Source organism: Talaromyces stipitatus, genomic scaffold (assembly GCF_000003125.1).
Source record: "Talaromyces stipitatus ATCC 10500 scf_1105507295549 genomic scaffold, whole genome shotgun sequence".
Taxonomy (NCBI): Eukaryota; Fungi; Ascomycota; class Eurotiomycetes; order Eurotiales; family Trichocomaceae; genus Talaromyces; species Talaromyces stipitatus.
The window spans coordinates 866,110-890,679 of NW_002990117.1; the positions used below are offsets into that span (position 1 = coordinate 866,110).

At 43.4% G+C, this 24,570-nt stretch overlaps 8 protein-coding genes across 8 annotated transcripts; 6 read left to right on the forward strand and 2 right to left on the reverse strand.

Annotated features, from left to right (window-relative positions):
* Positions 1–977: 977 nt before the first annotated feature.
* TSTA_011890 (uncharacterized protein) lies at positions 978–1,988 on the forward strand (the record flags this gene model as incomplete). The annotated part of the gene is made up of 4 exons (XM_002483269.1): positions 978–1,444; positions 1,502–1,568; positions 1,621–1,707; positions 1,759–1,988. The coding sequence occupies exons 1-4, from the start codon at positions 1,028–1,030 to the stop codon at positions 1,986–1,988; spliced, it is 801 nt and encodes a 266-aa protein (XP_002483314.1). The 5' UTR covers positions 978–1,027.
* Positions 1,989–2,976: 988 nt separating this feature from the next.
* On the forward strand, positions 2,977–3,326 carry TSTA_011900 (uncharacterized protein; the record flags this gene model as incomplete). Its single annotated transcript, XM_002483270.1, has 2 exons — positions 2,977–3,015; positions 3,171–3,326. The coding sequence occupies 2 exons, from the start codon at positions 2,977–2,979 to the stop codon at positions 3,324–3,326; spliced, it is 195 nt and encodes a 64-aa protein (XP_002483315.1).
* A 310-nt stretch (positions 3,327–3,636) lies between these two features.
* TSTA_011910 (katanin P80 subunit, putative) lies at positions 3,637–4,380 on the reverse strand (the record flags this gene model as incomplete). Its single annotated transcript, XM_002483271.1, has 2 exons — positions 3,637–4,195; positions 4,256–4,380. 2 exons carry the CDS (start codon positions 4,378–4,380, stop codon positions 3,637–3,639), a joined length of 684 nt encoding a protein of 227 aa, XP_002483316.1.
* Positions 4,381–7,245: 2,865 nt separating this feature from the next.
* TSTA_011920 (uncharacterized protein) lies at positions 7,246–7,705 on the forward strand (the record flags this gene model as incomplete). The annotated part of the gene is made up of 2 exons (XM_002483272.1): positions 7,246–7,631; positions 7,696–7,705. 2 exons carry the CDS (start codon positions 7,246–7,248, stop codon positions 7,703–7,705), a joined length of 396 nt encoding a protein of 131 aa, XP_002483317.1.
* A 494-nt stretch (positions 7,706–8,199) lies between these two features.
* TSTA_011930 (ankyrin repeat-containing protein, putative) lies at positions 8,200–9,835 on the forward strand (the record flags this gene model as incomplete). Its single annotated transcript, XM_002483273.1, has 3 exons — positions 8,200–8,749; positions 8,828–9,365; positions 9,435–9,835. The coding sequence occupies exons 1-3, from the start codon at positions 8,300–8,302 to the stop codon at positions 9,833–9,835; spliced, it is 1,389 nt and encodes a 462-aa protein (XP_002483318.1). The 5' UTR covers positions 8,200–8,299.
* Positions 9,836–12,625: 2,790 nt separating this feature from the next.
* TSTA_011940 (misfolded glycoproteins degradation protein Yos9, putative) lies at positions 12,626–14,459 on the forward strand (the record flags this gene model as incomplete). The annotated part of the gene is made up of 2 exons (XM_002483274.1): positions 12,626–12,733; positions 12,785–14,459. 2 exons carry the CDS (start codon positions 12,626–12,628, stop codon positions 14,225–14,227), a joined length of 1,551 nt encoding a protein of 516 aa, XP_002483319.1. The 3' UTR covers positions 14,228–14,459.
* Positions 14,460–16,492: 2,033 nt separating this feature from the next.
* TSTA_011950 (uncharacterized protein) lies at positions 16,493–17,073 on the reverse strand (the record flags this gene model as incomplete). The annotated part of the gene is made up of 2 exons (XM_002483275.1): positions 16,493–16,880; positions 16,961–17,073. 2 exons carry the CDS (start codon positions 17,071–17,073, stop codon positions 16,493–16,495), a joined length of 501 nt encoding a protein of 166 aa, XP_002483320.1.
* Positions 17,074–22,204: 5,131 nt separating this feature from the next.
* On the forward strand, positions 22,205–23,538 carry TSTA_011960 (uncharacterized protein; the record flags this gene model as incomplete). The annotated part of the gene is made up of 5 exons (XM_002483276.1): positions 22,205–22,452; positions 22,893–23,015; positions 23,072–23,111; positions 23,248–23,370; positions 23,455–23,538. 5 exons carry the CDS (start codon positions 22,205–22,207, stop codon positions 23,536–23,538), a joined length of 618 nt encoding a protein of 205 aa, XP_002483321.1.
* Between the last annotated feature and the right edge of the window lie 1,032 nt (positions 23,539–24,570).

Below are 24,570 nucleotides of genomic sequence, written 5' to 3' on the forward strand. Positions count from 1 at the left end.
TGAACAAACCTGGAGACAAGTCATTCCCCTATTTTCAGCTAATCAGAGGCATCCGAACACTATGCCTCACCTTTCATGAAACGTGATATATGATATATCATATTGTAGATTATGGAGAATGTACCGGGTAATTGAACTCATTCCCCGTGCTAAAGCACATAAAAGAAAGCCAATTTTGTGGTATGAAAGACAGAGGACCGCAGACAACTGAATAGATACAATCTTGCTAGTTATTTTCTTCTTTTCCCATCCTTGTAAAACTACTATTCAGGATTGGCCTGAAGTTAACCCAGCAATCCGACAGATAGCCGTCAGGTCCACGGATATGAAGGATATGATTCGGAATCCATATATAAGGACACTCATTTGATCATGTATTTAGTTCTACCCTACTGTCTTTTATTAACTAGGACATAAGAGTACATACTGTACACGGATCACTCTAAGCTAGTTAACACAATCACTTCTCTCTTATTGTCTCTTTAATATCGATACTCGTCTTTGTGACACTCCCATTAGCAGAATACCACCAAACCTAGTTCAGTGAGGAATTTATTCTGATCTTACTACCCAGTCAACACAGATTTACATCAACTACCTAGGTAGCCTCGGAGGCTGGAGCCTCAGAAAGATTGACGAATCCGAAGAAATTTCGAAGCATCCATTATCATTGCCCGGACCCGGGACAAGGACCATACCTATCTAGGTTTGTATATCTGTTCTTGGGTCACAAGTATGATACTAATTCTAGTACTAATAGTTCGTCCTATACCTATCTGGGTAGGGGGCTCCGGCATTTCTTTGTGAGGTCTGATATACTAGATAGACACTAGTGGATATTCTGGACAAAGAATCACCAACCTACGAATCTTGGAATCAGAGTCATACCATCTCATTTTTGAAGACACTACCGAGCTTGATCGCCATATAAGAAATACCTAGGTAGTTAGCATCAATGGAGTCAACTTGTTTCTGCCACTCGAATCTGAAGGGAAAAAAATGTATAATAAGCACGAAATAAATCAAAATGTATGAAATAAGCTCCCGACAAGTCGACGCATGTGCATATACGATGATCGTTCTCACCGGAATCGCCGTCATCTCCCGCTTCTTTCTCCGCGGCCTACGAAAGGAGCCCTTTCGTCCTGAAGATGTCTTCATACTTTTCGCATATGTGACCTTCAATATCCTCGCTACAATTACCCTCGTCGTGGTTCCCGTTGCATATCAAATTATGGACGTTAGTGCGGACGTGAAGCCTATATATAACGACTTGTTCGATGATGAAGTGTTTCAACTCAAGATATTATTTGCAAGCAATATACTGTTTCCGATGGTGTTGTGGTCGGTTAAATTCTCGTTGTTGGCACTTTCGAAGAGGGTGATGTACCAGCAGTTTGAGTGGATTAGGGCTTGGATGGTTGTGGTTGGGCTTGTGATTTTGGTATACCGTCCCTTCTTTTTTTACGTTTTTGAGAATATGTGCTGATGGATTGCGGAGACTTATGTTGGTAATTGGATTTCGACATTGTATTCATGTACTCCGATTCAAGATTACTTCAGACCAGGTCAGTACAGATCTCATAACTGAGATCCTGTGAACTCACTGACAGAATATAGGTGGCTGCACTAGCCCTCGAGACGTCCGAGCACAAGTCGCAAATCTCTACTATCTCGTTGCATCAGAGATTCTGACAGATGTACTTAGTAGGTCACCAATCCTGATTCGTTCTAACATTTTACTGACCTCATATCAAGTCATGGCACTCCCAATCATGTTCCTGCATCAATCGTGGGTCGGTCTTCCAACGGGAACATACCGCCGAACAGCTGCAATATTTTCTGTTGGTATTATATGCATAGTTACATCACTCGCTCGAGGAATCACTATTGGTACCAGGATGAAGGTGGATACGCCGACTTTCCCATGGATCGTAATATGGGAGATGATTGAAGGGGGTATAGGTACGATGCATCTCAGATACTAGTGAATTTAATTTCCTACTAACGATATCGTTTTGGTTCGGTCTGTATAGCAGTCATTGTTGGCTGTCTCCCCACATACGCAATCCACCTCATCCAGGCTAGAAAGCCTTCAGGCACACCCGAAAGGATAGGTTCTGCAAACTATGAAACACGATCTTTTGGCAGCCAAGGAAATTTTATAACCCGTATTGAAACGGGATTACCACGGAGATTTAGCCTCAAGCAATTGACAAGCAAAGGAAATCAGAATATGAACGTCGTAAGAATTGAAAGGAGTTGTGGCTGGGAGGTTACAAGTGAGCATAAAGCCACGAGCCCCGCTGCGGAGGAAGGGCATATTTATGTTTGAATAATGTTTTCCATTTGTGTTCGTTTGTGACATGTTGTCTGCTTTCGCTGCGCTGGAGAGACGGATAAGGTTGGATTGAGTATGCCTAGTAAATAGGTACAGTGTGCTCTAGCCAATTGTATACTTATACTGCTACTTAGTCAGATGTTTGCAAAGAATAGGATTTCTTCATAGTACGGGGTATAGATTTTCAAAAACGACCGAATGAATTGAAGTAAATCTCTGGCACATGATTGGTAGAGAGCATGAACGATTATCCAGCAGCCAGCTTTATCGTAACGTTATCGAGATGACATCAGTTGCATATATATCAGAAAGTGGTCAATGCAGAAGTTGACTCAGTACTGCCAGGAAAGCACACCCGTAGCCTGTACGATGGGCTAAAGCAGAAAGAGGCTGTGGTTCTAGCTCAACTTCGAACAGGAATGAGTAGGCTTAACATTTACCTGAATAAGATAGGAGCCGCAGAGTCAGACCTTTGCATTTGTAGCCATGCAAGTGAGACAGTAGAGCATTTCCTATTCCGCTGCACGAAGTGGGCAGGAATGAGAGAAGGCATACTACAGTGTACAGGAACAAGAAGAGGGAATCTGTCATTCTACCTTCTACCTTAGAAGAAAGGCACAATCTGATCCCGAGCAATGGCAACTAGATATCAAAGCGGTACGAACGACAATCATGTATGCAATATCAATAGGAAGACTTGACACAGGACAGGAATAGGAGCCGAGTTAGACACTGTAAAGTCAGCACTAACTAACCATTCCCACCCTCACATACGATAGACTCTGCTGCAGCTACTGAAGATAGGACGCTTCACACTTAAAGAAGACAGCCTTTACGCTGGTCTATCAATTTTTTAACACACAAGATGTTGGGAACTATAGCTCAAGGGGGCCTTAACTTCAGATACCAAAATAAATACGTCGAAGCAGGAAAGCAGGGGCTTGTAGGAGGACAGGTCGGAAACACACAAATTGTATATATCTAACGCACTAGTGTCCTAACTATAGGGTTAGTCCCTCCGGGCGTAATAAATCATCATCATCACCATATTTCTTGGCATTATGGCCTCCATACCAATCTGCATGTTCGAAGCATTATTCATACAATACTGAAAGCAAATTAAAACAAAAGAAAGACCAGTATTGAGTTATTACTTCATATATTCCCATTTGAAGTACCATTCTACTCTCAATGTTTTAAACATTCCACTTTTTCAAGAGTATCAGGTCCCGTCTGCGCCCTTTCCTAAGTATAAAAGATAACATCCTGTAAGATCTGCATTATCTAAAAGAGATTCAGTGCCCGAGAAGGATATTTAATAATCTCGGGGAATCAAGGGTAAACAATAACACTCGGCCCGAACGGCAACCAAAACATATTGTCGATAGTGACACGGCAGTAGAGTATGGGCGGTACTTCGGTGGTAACCATAGCAGATACTCTGAGTTCCAAGTGATACATATATTATTAGGGCTTACATTATAACCTTCAAATCGCGGCACTCCGGAGTCGGTGTTGGTCAATCCTATATCCGCAACTAAAGATGAATAAACGGTACCGTTATCAGTTTCAAGGTATGAGTTGGTAATGTCGAATGATTTCACAGAGGTGACTCTTCCAATATCGAGGGCCTGTAGGCATTGGCCGGTGCTGGCATCCCACACATTAACGGTGCGATCGAAAGAAGCCGAGGCGAGGAGCTTGGAATCATGGGAGAAGATGACCGAGTTAGCCAAGCCATCATGTCCCTCGAGGGTCTGTAGGCATTGGCCGGTGCTGGCGTCCCATACTTTGATAGTCTCATCATCTGAAGCCGAGACAAGGAGCTTAGAATCCTGAGAGAAGATGACTGACCTAACTAAGTTATTATATCCTTTAAAGGTCTGTAGGTATTGGCCGGTGCTGGCATCTCACACCTTGACGGTGTAATTGACTGAAGCAGAGGCGAGGAGCTTGGAATCATGGGAGAAGATGACTGATTTGACCGAGCCATTATGTCCCTCGAGGGTCTGTAGGCAGACACTCCAGCGCTCCTCCATGGTTGGTTTCTGTTGGAACCGCGGTGAATCCCAATGACGATTGTTGGCATGACACCCCATAAAGATTTGACGGAGAGCAACGTCGAATTAAGCTCAATGGGGAAGACTCAGCAAACGGTTTGACGGCATGATCCGGGCCTTGTTTGGCGTAAGGTTTTGAGCCTCATTGTATTTAGATAGTTTATTTTCACCTTTCGGAGTCTTCCTCGGGACAACGAATTTGAACCTATTTTTGACTCTATATTAGTGCTCCCTTCGTGTAGAGTAGGCCTCTTCGCGAGACCACGGTTTGGGGATTGATCTTCATGTTCCTTCCCTATAAGCCAACAGTTTCCCAATTATCCACCTTGGTTTTTGTGTTTCAAATTGGATCCTTGTTATGCTCTCGGCCGGGCTAAATACCAGTCCCGAAGCGTACACTTGAAGTGGATGATTCTCATTCGCTATTCTATGGTACAGGATAAACCGGTATGCATCTCGAACTCTATCAATTAGCTGTGAATTCTCCATTGTGATCTAAAATAATGTTAAAACAGTTCCTTGGTTACACCGATGAAGACAGACCTTTAGCAAACTCTCAAGTCTTAGTATCGAATCTACTCCCACTGATAAGCTTCTTGATGGGCTAAGAGCCTCGAGCCAATGAAGATAGTCATTTTGGAAGAAATTGCCAATTGAGCCACTATTCTGGAGGTCTTCGATCGCGTTTTTGCTGGGAGAGCACCTGTTAAGGTGATCAATCCAGTAGAGACATGTGTATCGTATCGCAGCGAGCGGGTCTGGATCTGGCTGGGTGACCTGGTGGGTCGGATATCCAGGGTGGGCTATGTTGTGCATGCCACGTCGTAGTATCCTGGAAATGGCTCCTAATGATATTGAAAATATGGAATAATACACACTGTCTGCTCCGTTGGGAAAAATCTCATGGACAGCTTCTCGAAGCAGAAAGTCCTTGGCTAACTAATGAACAAGAGAGATTGTGCGTCCTCGGAGTGTTAGGAAAGAGCCACAAAGGCCTATAATCTTTGCTAGATTGGAATTGTCCGTGACTTCTTCAGGTAAGTCAATAGAAGACACTGATTCGTCCAATGTGATAGGGCGGTAAACCGTCGTGATAACCCCAAGAAGAGACTTGCAGAGTTCAGCATCATCCGTATCGTTTATTTGATCTAACATTCGCTTATAAAGCTTATCAAGACCAGGAGGGAATTCTTCTAGGTTCTTCTGAACGTTTCTTTTCGGGACGTTGGTGACTATATCGCAAACCAAGGGCTACCCAGAGGAAGGTACCATGTGCGTTTGACAACAAGTATTAGGAAACAGCCTCATGGATCTCATTGTTATAATTCTTTTTTTCTGCCAATAGCTGAACCTTATAGCGGACGAAGAAATCGACGGCCTCAGCGATGGATGTCTCATTCAATTCAAGCCAGAGCTTTGTTGTTTGAGTCACAGCATCAAGAGTCTCTTCGATTGCTGGCCAGTTACGGCTCGAGATAATCCATTTGACACGTGGATATGATGATGATCTCCGGGCGACGAGTTCAAGCAGACGATGAGAAAGGAAGGATTATTTACCTGAGTAGGGTCCCCAAGTATGCCACTCGTTCCGTTAGAGCTCGGATAACTAAGGTCTGGTCTCCAGGCTCCCCGTATTTTGCAATGGTCGAGTCGTCTGGCGGTTCCGAGAAGCCTGCCCCAGCGTCTCCTGTGCTTTAGTGACCGTCTATCCACGGAGCAAGTGGTTGGCAGAAAGCCTCGTGGATTTCATTCAAGTACTGCGTACCTGGTTGAGTTTCAAACAACCTCTGTATCCACTCCGGATCAGTTTCGGTACGTACGTCCTCAGAGGACTGATTATGAGAAGCCATAACGCTGTGTTAAATCTGCGGCGTTAAAATGAAACACAAGACCGTCTGCTAGAGAGGAAATACTGTTAGGTAGGACCCAAAAGCTTTTAAATCGTGCCAGAATATTTTCCTCTAGCACTTGCTTTCGCCTCGGATCCTGGTCTGTAAGATCTCGCATTCTACGATTTTTACGGGGAGAACTAACATATTAGGTCTCGTGCGCAATTGTCGATGGTAGCTGCAGGGTCAGGGGTTGCCATCTGATTGGAAGATCGCCGAGACGGGTCGGCCCGGAGCCATGGTTGACCCCTGTCAAACAGGCACTAAACTATCTCAAGGTTTTGATTGGCCACTATCACCCCCTAGTATTGAGTCTGGCCCACTCGAATTCTGAACCTACTTCCGTCTCCATTATACTTTTTAGGAAATTACTCCAACCATCAAAACCTGTGTTGCCGGCGTTTGTGAATAGTAGGATCGATTAAGAACGAGTATGGGGAATACATACAGTTGAAGTGATTTCAAACTGATTGAGACCGGTTAATGGTGTTTCCAGCTAATCTGATTTAACACCAAACGGTGCATGCAGAAAGTCGCAATTCGCTCTGGGTATATAATGGAAGCAGTTTTCAGCACTCAGAGTCTGTTTCGTAGGCCATTCATGCTAAGGTTACTGGTTTCCTAGATAAGTGACGTGATCCGAAATGCCTGTGAGTATCCTGTTATGTGTTAGGTCTAGGCTCTTGACTCATGCTTGCCACTTCCAGGAGACCGGAAACCCATATGCAATGGAAAGACATTCTGGAAGCATCAGCTTATAATACAATATATATATTACTCGTTTGGAGCTACGTCTAGACAAGGTTCGGATCAATCTTCAGTGGTGTCGTGAGCGCTGTGCGGAGCAGCGGTCTCAGCTGTTGTAGATTAAAAACGAGCGTCATGAGATGGAAATGCATGTAACCCAATTGAAGGATCAGCACATGTCTCTGTTTGGGAACTGGTAGGAGCTGAAATGGGAAAAAGCAGAATTGGAGTCTCAATATACCCGCACCTACCTTACGAACAGATCCTTGCTCCATATACTGTCAAGGAGGCCGAAGATTACGAAAGCGAACCGCAGCTCGATCTTGAGCAAACGCTGGTAGAGTATGGCAAACAGCAGTACACAATCGACGGACTTCGCGATCGCGTGAAGTATCAGGAAGCACAGGTACCGGCTGCGATGTGCTTCTTACGGACTGTGCAGGTCTCATACCTTGCAGATGATGGTACCGATTCAGAAGCAACTACCATCCAGGTTCCGAATTGCACGTGTGAAGAGTCCTGTCGTGAAGTCAGGGGCTATCAGTCTCCAAATGACCGAGTAGATCGCATCACTGATGAGAAACTATCCACGCCGTAAGGAATTAATACTGCGGGTTTCCCACTTTTTCGTTACTTTACAATTACTTTCTAATTACAGAGAGATTTGAGACCTCCGTCACTGTTTTCCACTCTCTGTGTTTTCTTCGGTCCCACTGCCCAACATGCTCTCATGCTGTCAGATAATCCGGATTTCAAACGAAGTAGGGACTTCGGATGTTCGATCTTACAGGTCTAAAGGCACCTTAAAGCACCTAGATTTCAGCCCAATGATTACCCCTCTTGATAGCTCACAAATCACCCCGCCAAAAAGATGTTTATAAAAACCCAGCTTGAAACCTGAGGGAGAGCAAGAGACAGAGAGAAGGAAATACATACAATCTTGCCAGTCACTTCTGTTCTTTTCATCCTAGTAAAAACACTCTTCAGGATTGGCCTGGAATAAACCTACCAATCCGATACATGCATGCATATGCAAAGTGATAACTATGGAATCCACAACGTGATTGGTCATTGGGGCCAAGGGCAAGTAGGGTCACGTGTGCAGCCCAGAAAAGAAACACCGAACTTGATTAACACCGCCTGTTTTTTTCTTTTCTGTGTTAGTACAGTGGATATCAATAGTCATCAATACATACCCGGCACCGTAATTTGATATCGATGAAAACAAGCACCATCAAGTCGCTTCATTTGGGTTCGCAACAATGGAAGAGGTCAACCAATCATGGGCACCGCCGATCTGGGCACCCGACACAATCAACTACAGAAAATTTTTCAATGCGTCCGTGTCGGGAGACATGCAAGCGATGCAGGAGGCTTTGGCTAGTGGAGAAATCAACGTAAATGCGTGCCCGAAGTGGGAAGACTGGGAAGGCGAAACGGCCCTACACCGAGCCGCTGAATACGGTCATCTCGAGCTTGTCCAATTGCTTATCTCTCATGGCGCCGAAGTCGACCGAAGGGATTACTCGCCACTGGGACCAATAACAGCCCTGCATATTGCCGCTCACAATGGGCATGTTACCATTGTCAAGGAGCTCCTACAGAACGGGGCCGACGTGACCACCCGGGGTCAGATGGGAGGGCCTCTTTTGAATTTCGTGCTGTGGTTGAAACGGAGCATTTCTGATAAGGAGTACGAGATCATCGACCTGGTGCTCAGCCAAGGGCGTTATAATATTCATTCATGGCACATAGATATGGGCTGGACGATAGTAAGTCTAACTCTCTAGGACCCTATTTCCATAATCAAATCTACCGGATCTAACTGGCGCCAACAAAAGCTCCATCAGGCGGCTGAGATTGGGGATCTCACGCTCATCCGGTTTTTGGTAGACCGTGGAGCCGACTGCAACTACATCGTCCCGACCGAAGAGGACTACACGGTGTTACGCAGTGCTGTCAAGAGTAATCAAATCGATGCATGCCGACTGCTTATTGAGTTGGGGGCCCGGGTCACTCCGAGCGCATTTGCCCAAGCCTCTTGTATGAACATGATCAAGCTTCTACATCCACACCTCAGCCAGTCAGATATATCGACCAGTGGGGTTTTGAATCATGCCTCCAAGCCGGGCTTCGTGCGTGACCTGTTGGCAAGTCAGATAGTCAATGTGAATGACCTGGATCTGAGAGGCGAGTCAGCGCTTTTAGAAGTGTGCACTCTACCTAAATCGACAGAGATGCTTGAAGTCTTGATAGAATTCGGGGCTGATCTTCACGTTTGCGGTTCTCGAGTAGTACCGTGCCTGAAATTCAAGGGGGACACCCCATGTAAGTTTAGTTTTGTTTGAATTTGTTTCGTTTACGACGACGCCGCTGATCATTGCCTTCTCTCCTTAGTACATCGGGCAGTAGCATTTGCTTCTTCCACAGCCGTCACTCTCCTCATTCAGGCCGGGGTAGATCTAGAAGCCAGAAACGAACCAGGGCACACCCCGTTGGTTCGACTTGCCATGTCTAGTAGGAATAAACCTCGCATTGAAATCTTTGAGGTTCTTGTGAAGGGAGGAGTAGATGTTAATGCGGTGGACTTGGAACACAATACAGCCCTCCATCACTTGGCCATGCGGAACATGCATACCAGAAGTCCGCAGGAAACCCTAACGGTCTTCCAATTACTTGTGAAAGCAGGTGCATTGACCAACTTGGTTAACTTGCAGGGCAAAACCTGCTTGGAATTATTCAGTTCAAGTGCAACTTTTCGCGAATTCGTGATGCGCTCTATCCATAGTACGATCTAGGACGGTCTAGTGGTACGATCAGTGAAGCTAAACCTGAATCCTTTTATTTGGTAGTCACGTTAGATGCAGATTCGGTTACAGGAAAAGGCTATATAATACATTGTGTATTTGTTGATTTTATTCCTTCACTAATCCTAACTCGCCAACGCAGTTCAATACGGATTTATCTTCTCCCTCCCCTCAAGCAGATGTGGAACAAAATCGCATAGGTACCTTTTGGACATCAAATTTAGAAGCCCATTGAGTGCCATCGGCACCGTCTGGGTTCGTCCCTGCAGGGACCCATTTTGAAACATCGAATACGGAAATGAGGGTTTTGCAGCTGTAACTACTGATTTGGTCGATGCAAGGATATAAACACGCCTCTTGTCCCAGCGTCGACTAAGTGCCCCAAATTGCCATTCGAGCGTCACCATGAGAAGGCTCAACCTGTCCAGTATGCATGGCCACATCAATTATATTTGGCTCGCCGCAGGCCAAATTATTGCGGTGCACCGAGTCGCTTTAGCCGTTGACAATTGGACAAATACTGGCTAACCTGAGAGTCTTGGCTTTTGTAGTACGCCTAATAATTGCTTTTTATGGATGAGTCGAAGAACATGTCTTGGCCGATGGCCAGCACTGTCATAGCTCCCGGACGGCGATCAGAACGCAGCAGAGTGGACCGATGGATTTTCATTCTATCATATGCCAGTTTCGCAAAATTCAGCAATTGGGTGTTAGTCAAGGATTGGAAGTCCGTTTGGTCGTGCCACTTTACCTAACCTGAATAAGATTGAATGTTGACGCCTTGTTTGAATGGGTGAAACAAGTTGATCGATATAAACAATGATGGTTCTATCTAATACTATCTTGGTAGTCCTTTCTCATACCATCATCATAGCATTCGCGTCGACCAATTATGCCTAAGCTTCCATTCAAGCCTCCAGCCCCTTTGATCATACCTGGATAGAGAAATGGGCAGCCATTGGAGACTTGTGTGTTTTTAGAATAGGAGCTGGCCACTATATTAAGGCGACAGACAATGTACGGCCTGCTTTGCTTTCCTTTCCCGAACAGTTCTTTGCTAATTGGTCCATACCAGGTGGAACTAAATCCAGGGGGGTTTTCAAAGGATATTGCTATCAATACTCCTATGGGTTGGTTATTTCTTCTTCTTATTCTTCTTTGTTTCCAAACATGGGTAAAATCGCTCATTTCTCTCTAGGTATGCCAACCTACTCAACACGGAGGGCAATCTAGGACTGCAACCAAACCAAAATTCCAGTATCTTGCATGCTCTGGATCGCTGGCAGCCCAGATTCTGAGTGATCAAGTGCCTCTGTTGAACAGTCTGCAGATAGTGACCATGTCTGCGTGTGGGAACGATGCGACTCTGGCCGAACTCCTGAACTGGTGTGTATTCCAGTGGTTTACGCCCGCCTGGGGTTCTGGTTGTGCTCAAAGCTTGCAGGACGTAATAAGGTCAGCAGTCCTAAATACGTCCAAGGCTTGACGGACTTGAGTCTTGCGGTCAAGAGTAAGATGGGATGACCCTTCTAATCAAATCTATTGGGTTGGATACAATAAGTCTTTTGGTACGAGTCTTTTTCTTTTTCTTTTTCTTTTTGTTTCTTTCCAAAATTGACAGCAATTATAGGCACGACGACTCGCGATTGCGACGACGTTACCTGGGCCATTCCAAGACTGGCAAGCTATCAGTATCTCACTCTAGAGAGACGGTACTACTTATCCACTGTTGTCAATCTCTTGGGGGAGGGAAATAAAAGAAAGCTAATTTTATGCATCAGGCAAGCAATGGATGATCTGGTTGATCTGGTTCATGAGAAAATCAAAGATGTCGTGCGAGCAGCTGAGCTCCAAGTAATCGGATAGGAATGTCAAGGCTCAACGGCTATTTAAATAAAATAGGAGCAGTGAAATCCAACATTTGTGCCTATGGCTAAGCAAGCAAGACAATGGAATACTTTTTATATTGTTGCATAAAATGGATAGTGATAAGAGGAGGCATGAACCAATGTATAGAGTTAAAACGAGGCAATCTATCCTTCTTTTAGATGGGAAACTACGCTTAGATTTAGATCGGTGACAATCTGACATGAAGGCCGTCCATGCAGCAATCAAATATGCGATAGCAATAGGAAGACTGGCATCAGAATCAAAATCAGAATCAGAATCAGAATTTCAATCAATATAGTAAAAACGAAGTAAATACTCCTACCCCTTTCTCCCCACCGCTTCCCTTCCTAGGTAGACCCTGCTGCAGCCGCTAAAGATAGGATACTGCACACCTACAGAAGATAACCTTCAAAAGTATCTACCAGCCAGAACATCAAACAAGGGAGTCTCTAACACATCAATCTAAGTATCTAAACATCATGCATACATGTATGAGAACAAAACATGGGCTATTGCGAGTTCAAGCCGGATCGTTGAGAAGAGTTATGTAATTAGCGCACTAGTGCCCTTAAGTTAGTGCCCTAAGGCGGTGTAGGTGCGCCGGACGGCACGGTTATCTGTTAACTTCATGAATTCAACGTGTCTTTTCAAAATATTATTCATGCTTCGAGAACGCATGCCATCTTTATCTGCGTGTTCGATTGATCATGTCCATTCATAACCTTCAACGATGCTATTGAATGTTGCGTCCAATTGAATACGTCTTATCACCGCCAATCTCCGCTTCACTCCTCTGCGCACTCTGCAGATCTCGATCGAAGACTTCTGCGCTGCTGTAGGATTTCAGCTACAAAGTGTTACAGCTGGTACTGCGTGCAGGAATTATACAGCATGATGAAGATATCAAAATCACTTTTGTATCTAGCGTCGATCGCATCAGGTACGCTCGCGGCAAAGCGACCGTTTAGTATCCATGATGATGTTCTTGCATATCCTCAGGTATATATTCCATCAAATACCTATTGAATGTCGGATTCTGAATTTTCATAGTACAAAGTTTCGTTTCCGGAAGAATACGTTCTCGAGACCGAAGCCAGCATAATTCTCGAGCTACAAAAAGAAAGATCTTCCAAAGACACATCTTCCTCAAATATCGTTTCCGATAAACGAGATCTAGAGCGTCATGCATCACAGAGACCAATAGGCGGCTGGAAAACGACCAGCAAGAAGAATGGAGCAGATCTGGATTGGGACCCTGAGCTCTCGCTAAATCAGTTTAGTTATGAAGAGATGAAACTCGAGGGGTTACGCTATCTCTGCAACATTCCAAGAGTCAATAATGGACCGGAGAACAGTACAACGACTAAGACAATGGCTGAGGGCGACGGGGCTAGAAATCAAACGCAGGACGAAAATGAGATAGCGCGCGCCACTGACCGAGGATTAGAGTTGCTAGAGGAAATGGAGGGCACATGCATGTATTACGTCTCAGGATGGTGGTCATATTCGTTCTGCTACAAGAAGCAGGTCAAACAGTTTCACGCCAAATCTGGTCCAGGCGTACCAAATTATCCGCCCATAGAAGACCCGACCAGTCACTCATTTGTCCTAGGGAAGTTTCTGCATGATGATGACGAAGAATCCGAAAGATACTCTACCAGTAGTCAAAAGCCTGCAAATGGCAGTACTGCCGAGTTGCAGACTAAAGGAGAATCAAGATATCTCGTGCAAAAACTGGGTGGCGGCACGATTTGTGACCTTACAGGAGCTGAGCGCAAGATCGAGGTACAATTCCACTGCCATCCTCAGTCCACAGATCGGATAGGATGGATCAAGGAATTGACTACTTGCTCTTATTTGATGGTAATCTATACACCCCGTTTATGTCATGATGTCGCATTTCAGTTACCTCAATTCGAAGAGACACATCTGATCCAGTGCCGGGAGATATTGGCACCAGAAGAAATTGCAGACTTTGATGCTATGAAAGCTCATCACGATAAGCAAAAGCTTGTTGATGCTAGCACTGAAGAATCTCAATTTGTTGGCGGAATCGAGGTTGGTGCAAAGAAAGAAGTCGGATCCGAGGGCAAAGTCATTGAAAAAGGACGTATGGCCCGAATCGGTGAGGAAACTGTTCAGGTTATTGCTAAGCGCGAAGATGGCAATCTGGTGCAATTATCGAATAAGGATCTCAAGAAGTATAATTTGAATCCCAAGGAGGTAGAAAATTTCGCAAACCAACTGGATGAAAAGTCAAAAGGCGGTGATTGGAGGCTGGAGATTGTGGAAAGCAATGGAGAGACTAGTTACCGTGCTATTATCAGTTCAAGTGGTGATGAAGATGACGAAGGACATGGCGATGGAGAGAAGAAGAACGAAGAAACGGCAAGTGAGGATCAACCACCTCCTGCAAAGAAAGCCAAGGAAGATGAAAATACACCTAAGGACGAGGACAAGGGCAGTGAGGAGACATATAAAGACGAACTATGATGATAGATACTACTTTATTTGTTTATTCCTTAAATATCTGTTTTGGTGAAAGCGTGGTTCTTTTGGGCGTCGAGCGACACTACTTTCCGCGCCGATTTCACCAGCGGGAACCCTTGCCTTTCGGACTGTCCACCATTTCATCGTTTTCCCTCGAACTTTTTTCATCGCCCGTCCAGTTGCCAAACCGGAGACCAGTTCACATAGATAGCGCAGCCATGATACTACCTGGTCGACGCCGTGCGCACAAACGGAAATATACGCTTCAGAAACATGTTGATCGATGTCGGCTCAAAAATTACCATCCAGACGATCCTACCCCTTGTCCGGATGGTCAGGCATGCGCTAGGATCATTCTGAGAGGGAAAATAGACCTCAAAGTGCACGTCGCATGCAAGCGTGACTGTATTTTGTAGATGGCGTTTCATTGGCTTTTACTGTGATGGGATCCAAGCTATCACAAGATAGGCGCAATGTTCAACAAACTATATAAACATGGAGATGGGAAGAATACGAGGATCCAGCTAGGGATTGGAGCCGTATAAATAGGCATCACACATGATCCTTGCCAGGAATACACTGGACATATCCCTACCATCAAACAAAGACAGTCCAGAGAGTATATGACGTGCAGTTTCATATCACAAAGTTGCAGCCAGTTGTGTGATGGGTCTTGTTACAAAGATGCCTGTCGACTGAGAATATTGAGCATGAAGAGAAAAGGGGAAAAGAAGCTTGTTCCAGTGGCTCCAAGAGCTCTCTTTAAACCTTGTGCGAGCTCCTAGCCATCTTTGGCACGGACAAGATGATTTTCTCATACGGCACCACTAGGGCTCGTAGCCCTATCCAAGCGCGATTCGGCGCCTGTCCGGCTCCGCGTTCCAAACCCAGGCTACCCAGCTAACACATGTCATGTCAATACTCTCCAAGCTGTACATGCCAGATCTTTGTATCTAGTTACTTACTACGGTAGGGAGATACCTAGCGTATTCCTGGTAGAATCTTTGTGTTGGCTGTTTATTATAGGCTTCGTAACCCCCAGCTGGGTTTGGAACTTCTTCCTATTTCCATGCTTATACAGTTTGTCGAACCGACTTTTTGATAGCTTGGCTCCTGTTACAAGTTGGGGAATAAAGCGGACAATTGCCATTACACATGTATTCAGGGAAATAGCCTTCTCATTGTTTCGTTTGACTTTCATTTAAATTGATCTGCATCCATACTTGGTTTCTAGTCATGCACCATAGAATTATCTGCTATCAAGATGACATCGAATGAATTCATCCTTAATCAACTTGTCTAATAATTATGATGTTTCGGCAATGGTCTTATTGATAGGCTATTGTATACTTCTAGATCTGACTTCTATGAATATATTAATAAAATTGATACAATAATGACATCCAATACATGCTCTTCCCTGTGTCTGAATAGGCAGCATATAGCTATGTCTCCTCTCCCTACCATATCGGCCACGACCCACTACACAGGTTATAGCTCTATAGAACCGTCAATGAATGCTCATGTTATCAGACACTCGTTGTGTCTGATCTAGAATTGCTAGCGTGGACACAACTGTGGCCTAGCTGCTCAGAGGCGTAACGAGAGATGCGTGTGATGTATAATCCACTACATAATGTCAACAATAATAGAGTGATTAAAGTTGACATCTTCATGCAGTGTGAATCGGAACCGACCAGGTGACTTGCCATGTATTTGACAATGACGGCAAAACTTGCGGATATGCTTGAGGGCTTCCTTGTCTGCCTCTGGCCTGCATGCCCAAGTACTTTTTGAAGCTTCTCAGTTGAGGGGTGCCCGAATCGGCGGTGCAAGCACCTTAATTTGACATCGGTAAGAAGGCATGGTTGTTGTCAAGGATGCAGTCAAATGGTTATGATATGCATATTTCCATACAAGGAATGGGTGACCAAATTGACGAATAACTGGCGATGTTACCCCAGTTTCCTTATTGACGGGAAGATTGCAAGTGTTGTTAAAATAAACTTTTTAACCTATCTAGTTGCGACATGGACATTAGGAATGGCGTTATTGTTTCAAGCGCGTGGAACTGTATAACACCGATAGGTGTTCGTACGTCAATTGATCCTAGTGAGTGACAGGGGTCGCCTTTCCCAAATTGGACTACCACTGTTCCTGCTGTCGTTGTATCAAGATCAATGCCTTTGACGATTCTCTTTTGCGCGAGATATTGGCAGTATCCAGCTGTAGAGGCCTTTGCGGCACCGGTATCAATTACTATGCTTACTATGCCCTTAAAGTTTTCTGAGGAATAGCGGCTCTCGTTGAGGTACATATGACTCGATTCAGGGTTCGAGGTCTCATCGGTTGCTTCATGGGTTTTATATCAACGTTCGAATCGGTCTTTGAGAATAATGAGGCAATTCGGTGCGAAGTTGGACGGTTCGCTAGTTCCATGATAATTAACGGGCCATAGTTCGCGTTATCGTTGTTATTTGTAGTAAAAAACATAGTTATGAATAGGTTTGATGATGCATCTTGTAATTGAGGTTCGAGTTCGTATTCATCCGTCAGAATAAGTTTATCCACAACGGATAGGAATTCCTCTGGCAGTTCTTCGTCGTCCCTGGTACCTTCATATTCCAGAATCAACTGATCAACGTGTTTCTTGTAACTATTCATAATTTGTCATTTCAAATCGTCTCTCTCGTCTGATGTATAGCGAGTGGACCAACATCCAGGCTTTTTGCGTACAAAGCTCCGTTTCCGGCCTTTCGGAAAAGAGCATTCGCGCGGTGAGCAGCTTCGATACAGTGAGTGTGACCGTGAGCTGTGCTAACGTTGGTCCGTGAAGAGTTAGTTGGCATTGAGGGGTGTAGTGTAATATTGCACTGTAGCTCTTTTCAAATCCTTATATTACCTGACGTTTGAACATAAGTCCGAGCTGAAGGCAGCAACCGTAGATGCTATTTTTGCAGTTGCAAATTGGCATGCCCGATACGTATGAGCTGCCTGATAAAGTGCATTTCTATAATAGGTCCCATATTCATTCCCACTGTACTTGGCGCTATCCGTGTACATCTTTGTGAGTTGAATTAGTGTCTGAGAAACAGATTGTTGTGACGGTGCAAACAAGGTACGATCTATCTACACATGTTGATCTTGATCTGAAGGTCCTGCTTCGGCTACCATCTGAGCTATTGTTTGTGATGTAGTCGGTAGCAAGGTAAACTCTATTGGTGCCGGTGTATGAAATTGATATTGGTAGCTTTGAGGTCTCATTATCATTCATGTGGTTCCTCTTGTGCTTGGGGATGGTGTTTGTGGTATCTCTCTAGATTGTATTGTGTAGTCTCGTGTTGTAACGACACTGTAATTCCAGGATTCCTTGTACAAAGCAATTATTTCACCAAATTCACCATTTATATCTAGTGATCTGAATTCTTGGCCACGCTTAGTGTAATGAATGACTTCCTCTTCTATCCATACATGACAGTCTTCCCTCCTTGAATACAGCTTTGAGGCTGTCAGCTGGTGAAACGCCACGAGTAATATTGACAGAAATTCCATTGATTCGAAGTGTATTGACCAGTTCACCAAGTTTTGTAAAAGAGACGTTTTTAATCTCATTCACAGTCCATGTTTCAAAGTCTTGTTTGAACGGAAGCTATAGGTACGTGTCATAGACCTCAGCGTAAATTTTGAGCTTTCCAGCTATATGGCTATAGAGTATCTTGCGATCCTTCCCTGTAGGCTCAAAGTCGTTGGGATCAGGATTTGGCGTCTTGGCTGTCGATTCTTAGTTCGAATCGAAGTTGTTTTAGGGTCCGAGATGTGTCAAAAATCAAAGAAAGAGGGGTTTTTCGAAAGTGAAGATTTTCAAGAAAATCAGGGGGTAATAGTGGCTCGTAGACAGGTGTCTGATCTGCGGCCACTGGATCAGATTATTCGTAGCTCAGTTTTCTGATCTGCGATCACTGATCAGTGTTGGTTTACCTTCATTAGATTGCAAAATATAACGAGGACAGCCAATCCAACAAGCTGACTGAGCCAGTAATACTGAATTTCTAATATTGTGACTGATCCTAATGCCTAGGGATGCGGGTGCTTGAGCTAGTGCGCATGGATAAACTATATCCCATTCCGCAGCACGAGGTGTTGCCTAGTTGGGCAATAAGATACCAACACTACTACATAGTACACTCTAGGGCACTAGTTCAGGAATATAGATATGCTTGCGAAAACTGACTAGAAAGCTAGGAACTCGATAAGAGAGAGGAGTCTGCTGATTTCAAAAAAGAACTAGGTGAGTAAGATAAGCCCCTTATAAGCTTCATCTAGCACACTGTAGAGCTTCCAAATCAGTAAGGTGGGTACTGTAAAATATAGAGAATCAACAAGACAAAACTCGTCCAAAGTCCAAAAGGGAAGCAATAGAAATGAAGCACAAAGTGTAGCAAAGCAACCAGGAATGTGAGAAGTTCACAAAGCAGCACTACCCAAGTGTCAAGACCTGCAGGGTTGGAGCAAGAGCCAGCTCTAGCAAGACCTTGGAACTGCCGTCACTACACACAGCCAGTATTGTTAAGGCAGACATTGTGACTATTAGCACAGCAACTTGCAGTATTACCACAGACCTGACCTGCTGGACAATCTGAACTTGAAGCACATTGCTGTAAGCTCGCACAGTCAAAGCCAAGACTACAATATCCTGGACCTTCCAGTGTAGGGGTACAGAAACACAGTGAGCCTACTGGGCCACATGACTGTGCAATACCACAGTTGGATCCATTGCATGTTGGATTTGTGCATGCTCCATTTAGACATACAGCATTTGTAGGACACTGAAATAGAAGTCAGTAAATGTTTATATCAGTATAAAAATCTCAATTTAATATTTACCTTGTTACCACAAGAACCACAATTATTAGCATCATTTAATAGGTTATGGCATTGACCATCAGGGCATAATGTTCCTGGAGGACTACATGTGCAAACTCCATTCACACATGTTGCCCCAGGCGGACACTAATAAAAAGTTAATAAAATTCTAACCTATTGTAAGATTCACTGAGAAACAAAGGAGTAACATACTTGAGTCTGACAATTACCGCAATGGAGCGGATCTGTCGATTGATTAACACAGAAAAAGCCACAGCAAATGCCGCCAGTCAGACACTATTTGATTTTTAGCGGTGTAAAGTAATCAGTGACTCATATCATTATATTGTTTGCAGTTGAGTAAAACCGAAATGACCTTACTTTGTTCCAAATTGGTGGAAGACATCCAAATCCACCGCCATTGATAATATTACTTCCAGCAGGATTTGCTTCAACTTCACTGTAAGAGGTCAACACCCCTGCAAGCAAGTCAGTATTGAACCTTTCTATGTTGTAGTCCAAAGACCTAAGACTTTCTGCTCGAAAGAAGGAAGGCTTGCGTTTCAAACTCACCCCAGGCAAGAAGAAGTAGCATCAACATGTTGATGAGATTTAACAGCGACCCAATAATGAGTAACGATGATAGCAACTATAGTATATTCGGGATTTTGGTATAGAGATATATCAGCTGGCACTTCTGTGACTTGTCCCGGCTTTAGGAGTGGGAAGCTCACTTCTTAAATACATTTTGCGCATATTCTTGAATTTATGAAAACAACTTATAGACACCTTCTCATGCTAGCCTGTACGATATCCTGTACTGTAGGTGGAACAACGTAGCATCCCATAGCTTTAATTACACTGAGCTTTACAGGGATATACCGCAAAATATGCTAGGCAAAAATATTACCTAGAGAGCAGCTATATGTGATACCACCTCTTTGCTGCACGAGCAACATTCAAATTTGCTTTTTTGACAGGAATATCAAGATGCCGTCTAACATTAGACGTCGGGAATTCAAGATTTGTCCTCCCTCTGTAGCTGATTTAATTGGATCTAGCCATATACAGCACATTCATTCCAAACTATCCGTTTGACCATTTGACGAAATTTTCGTTTTTTCCTTTCTTTTCTCCTTTAGAGTTTACTTGCATTTGATCTTGCGGAAATGAAGTCAATGACCATTCGTATGTCGGGATGAATCTTAAGAAGAGCCAAATTGCTTAATTGGGGAACATTAACATTGGAAATATGTCCTATACGTGCAACGTTGTATACAGTCGTATTCATATAACTCATCACTTACAGTTATACATGAAGCATAGTACAATCTGTGACCATTTCGATGTATAACATCTAAGAATGCTGCTGCTTCATGTGATATTTATGGTAATAGCTACGAGATCTTGCATGGCTAAGTCTCCTGTTGTGTGTGATAACTCTCATGCGATGAATTGGATTGAGCGAAATATGGTAGCTTACTGTCCCACGAGAAAGTAAGCCGCTGAAGTGGCCATAGACCAGGGCAATCTGTATTGAGAACATAAGTGCGGGGCATCAAAAGGTAGGAAGGGTGATGGAAATACATGTAACTGAGATTAGAGAAACGCTGGGGACCGTGGAATTGAGAGTTAAGAAGGCAGATGATACAGATAGGCTTCCATGTGATATAGTTACATTCAAAACATATAGATTTTCTCTATGTAGCTATCAGTGTATCCCACCTTCAACTTATTATCACAGACTGCAATCAGAGCCACTGTTTGTATTGCTGATGGTAGAGGTAAGAGGAATGCTACATACTGGTCATTGTTGTACCTAACATATGTAATATAATAACCTGAAAAATGAATTCCATGAATCGTTGGCTTATACTGACATTGGATAGTAGCATGTACAAGAAACATGGGGTTTGTGTGTAACAGAAAGCCTCAGACAGCAAAAACCGCACCACTGTTGTCTGGCTCAGACCAGTGGTCCTACAAATAGGACAAATATAGACGTCCTAAAAAGAATATAGCTCTAGTGAGTATAATATTTTGAAAGAATCTAACTGGCTAATTCAATTAGACCGAGTGAGAGTGAGTATTTGGAAAGAAATGTGAAGGGGTCAATGCAATATCACATTGGTAGCTGCACGATGAAAAACTAAGCATGAAAAACAGGGATCAAGCTGGGGCGCAGAGCATCCATATAAATAGACCTCCATACATGACCTAATACAGGGATAGGCCGGTCATCACAGTATACTACAGATGTCCATACAACAAAGATTCTTGTTGTATCAACAAGTCGCTCTTGTATCCTATCTCCATACAAAGCCATGGCCCGCCAGTAATCACCGTTGACAACCGCCACAGGAAACTTAATGATGATGATGATAGCCCACTCATATAAGAAGTATTTATTTCGTACTTTATATACTCCTCTAAAGACCACTTCTAAACAAACTCGCTCGTTGCCCAGAGCTTAAGATCTATTAAAAACCACAGGAATAAGTATGTAGATAAATATTGATGGCTGAATAGTGTTTAATAGTGGTAAGAAGATTAGATAAATTACATAGGCAAAAAAAACGGAAAATCTTGACAAATCTATGCACTTGCGGTTAACCTCAAATGTCCTATAGAGCGCAACAAGAACCTTCCACAGATCTACAGACAGGAGGATCGGATTTACACAGGAGTTGTCACAAGGCAGAGCTCAATGTTGATGGAACAATACACAATGAAGATAGGTCTAGCAGGTTCCTTGCAGAAGGTAGTATCACTGGCACAGTTGTATCACTGTATCCAATGTGCATTGTTGGCTTCATTCTCCATAAAGCACGTGAAGATTCTCCTTCCATTTAGTAGTCCCATGAGAGAGAAAGATATATAAACCTCATCAATCACATCATTTTACATCCATCTTATCAAACAACTGACTTCCTATGCCTTCTCTCACATCTTTAGCATCAAACAATCAAAGTTACCATTCATTGACTTCGGATCTTTGATCAAAATGATGAAATCACTCTTCATCATGCTAAAGCTATTGCTTTGCATAATCCCTCTGTCTGGTGAGCTCTGACTTATGACAATCTCACCAAGACCCTCGAAGGTCTCCTTTATAGCATGAATCTTCCTAGTCTAACTTCACACCCAGGCATTCTGCACAGTGTCGATGCACAAGTGACACATCCCGCCTTATGTGGTGGCAGCTTTGGAAATGTGAGTCATCATGAAATCTACCACACCTGGGAAAAGTATATCCATACAAATAACCTGAATGTCTACAGTGCAAGACTGGTCTGCAATGTTGCAACGGGTTGTGTATTAACACAGCAATTGATCCCTCTAATTGTGGGACTTGCGGCAATAAGGTATGCCCTACAATTCTTGCCCTTCCGATTCAATTTTCTCATAGAAAGTGTATTGTAGAGCCTGATACTAACGTTTTATAATTTTTTAGTGTCCCACTAATGCTACCTGTGTTAATAGCGTGTGTCAATGTCCAGCTCCACAGCAAATCTGTTCTGGTGTATGCATCAATACACAGACTAATTCTTCCAACTGTGGAACATGTGGCAATATAGTGAGTTTTCCAACAGTATTTGATATAGCAATATATTAACATTTATAATTTAGTGTCCCTCTGGTTTTTCTTGCAGTAATGGCGCGTGTGTATGTCAAGCTGGACTTACCAACTGTTCCGGTGTATGTGTCGATACGCAGACTAGTTCTATTAACTGTGGAACATGTGGCAATGTTGTGAGTTATCCAATAGTATATGATATAATGATATATTAATTTTATAATCTAGTGTCCCGCTGGCGGTTCCTGCACTAGTGGCGTGTGTGGATGTCCAAGTGGATTTACCAACTGTAGCAATATATGCGTCAATACGCAGACTGATTCTTCTAACTGTGGAACATGTGGCAATACAGTGAGTTTTCTTCCTTGATCTTCTTCCACACAATATACTAAAATTTTGCACTCTAGTGTCCAGCCGGTATTTCCTGCGTTAATGGCACGTGCCAATGTTCACCTCCAGAGGTAGTCTGTAACGGTGTGTGTGTTAATACGCAGACTAATTCTTCTAACTGTGGAACATGTGGCACTACAGTGAGTTTTCCAACAGTATATGATATAGTGATATATTAACTTTTATAATTTAGTGTCCCACTGGTGGTCTCTGCAATAATGGCGCATGTCAATGCCCAACTGGATTTACCAACTGTAGCAATATATGTGTCAATACACAGACTAATACTACAAACTGTGGAGGATGTGGTACTACAGTGAGTTTTGTTCCTTCATCTGTTTCTTACCAGCATGTGGTATAATGATATGCTAAATTATTCTTTGCGGATAGTGTGCTACAGGTCAAATTTGCAACTCAGGTTCATGTGCTTGCCCATGCCCTAGCCAACAGCTTTGTGGTACTCCACAAGCATGTACCGATATAACCACTAACAGCACCAACTGTGGAACATGTGGTACTGTAGTAAGTTCTATTCCTTGGTGAATCTTAATATAGATTAGAATTTTGTTAACTTTACCTATAGTGTCCGACTAATTCAACATGTGTGAATGGTAATTGCACATGTAATTCTCCAAACACAAATTGCACTGGCCAATGCTTTGATCTATTAAATGATCCTAATCATTGTGGCTCTTGTACTAACGTGGTAAGTATTAAATTGAGATATTTATGCCGATATAATCATTTACTGACTTCCATTTCAGTGTACAAGTGGTGTATGTCTAAATGGAGCATGCACAAATCCAACGTGCACTGGAGCTACTTGTGACATTGCACAGACATGTGGAACAGGCACAAATTGTTTCTGTACCCTTACACTGGAAGGTTCAGGATTTTGTAGTGGTCCCTTTGACTGCAATCATACACAGACATGTACCTCAAGTGCAGATTGTCCAAGAGGTTATGTCTGTGGTGCTACTGCAGCTTGCTGCGCTAATAATGCCGATGTCTGCATTTCCAGTTTTGGCTGTTAGCACCATGACATGATCGAAATCTTTCCTTCCTGGAGGTCGGAATAGGTTGAGCTGCCTAATCCGAATAATCGGCCATCGCGGTTATACTACTTCCTATACTGTCATTTATGAGTATTCAACAAAATCTTTTGGAACGGAATGTAGGTTCAACACCTGCAAATCATGCGAACCATACGAATCAGGCTGCTCATACTGATCGATTGGATGATTTATGCTGAATTTTGGATTAGTTTATGTGTTTAGCAGTCTGGCCTTCATGGTATCTGTTGGATTATGACATCACATTCGTTTTATATTTCAATAATTTGGAATTATTCTTCCTTTTTCCTTTATCTCTTTATCTCTCATGTTTAGTCACTTAGTGTAGCTGCCCAATGAACTGTCGTAAGCCTGCCACTTGAGGATATCCAGATCAGTAAACTCGTCACGGAAGTAAGGGGTCGGTGGTGTTCTTCTAACAGAGGTGTCATAAAGACGATTAT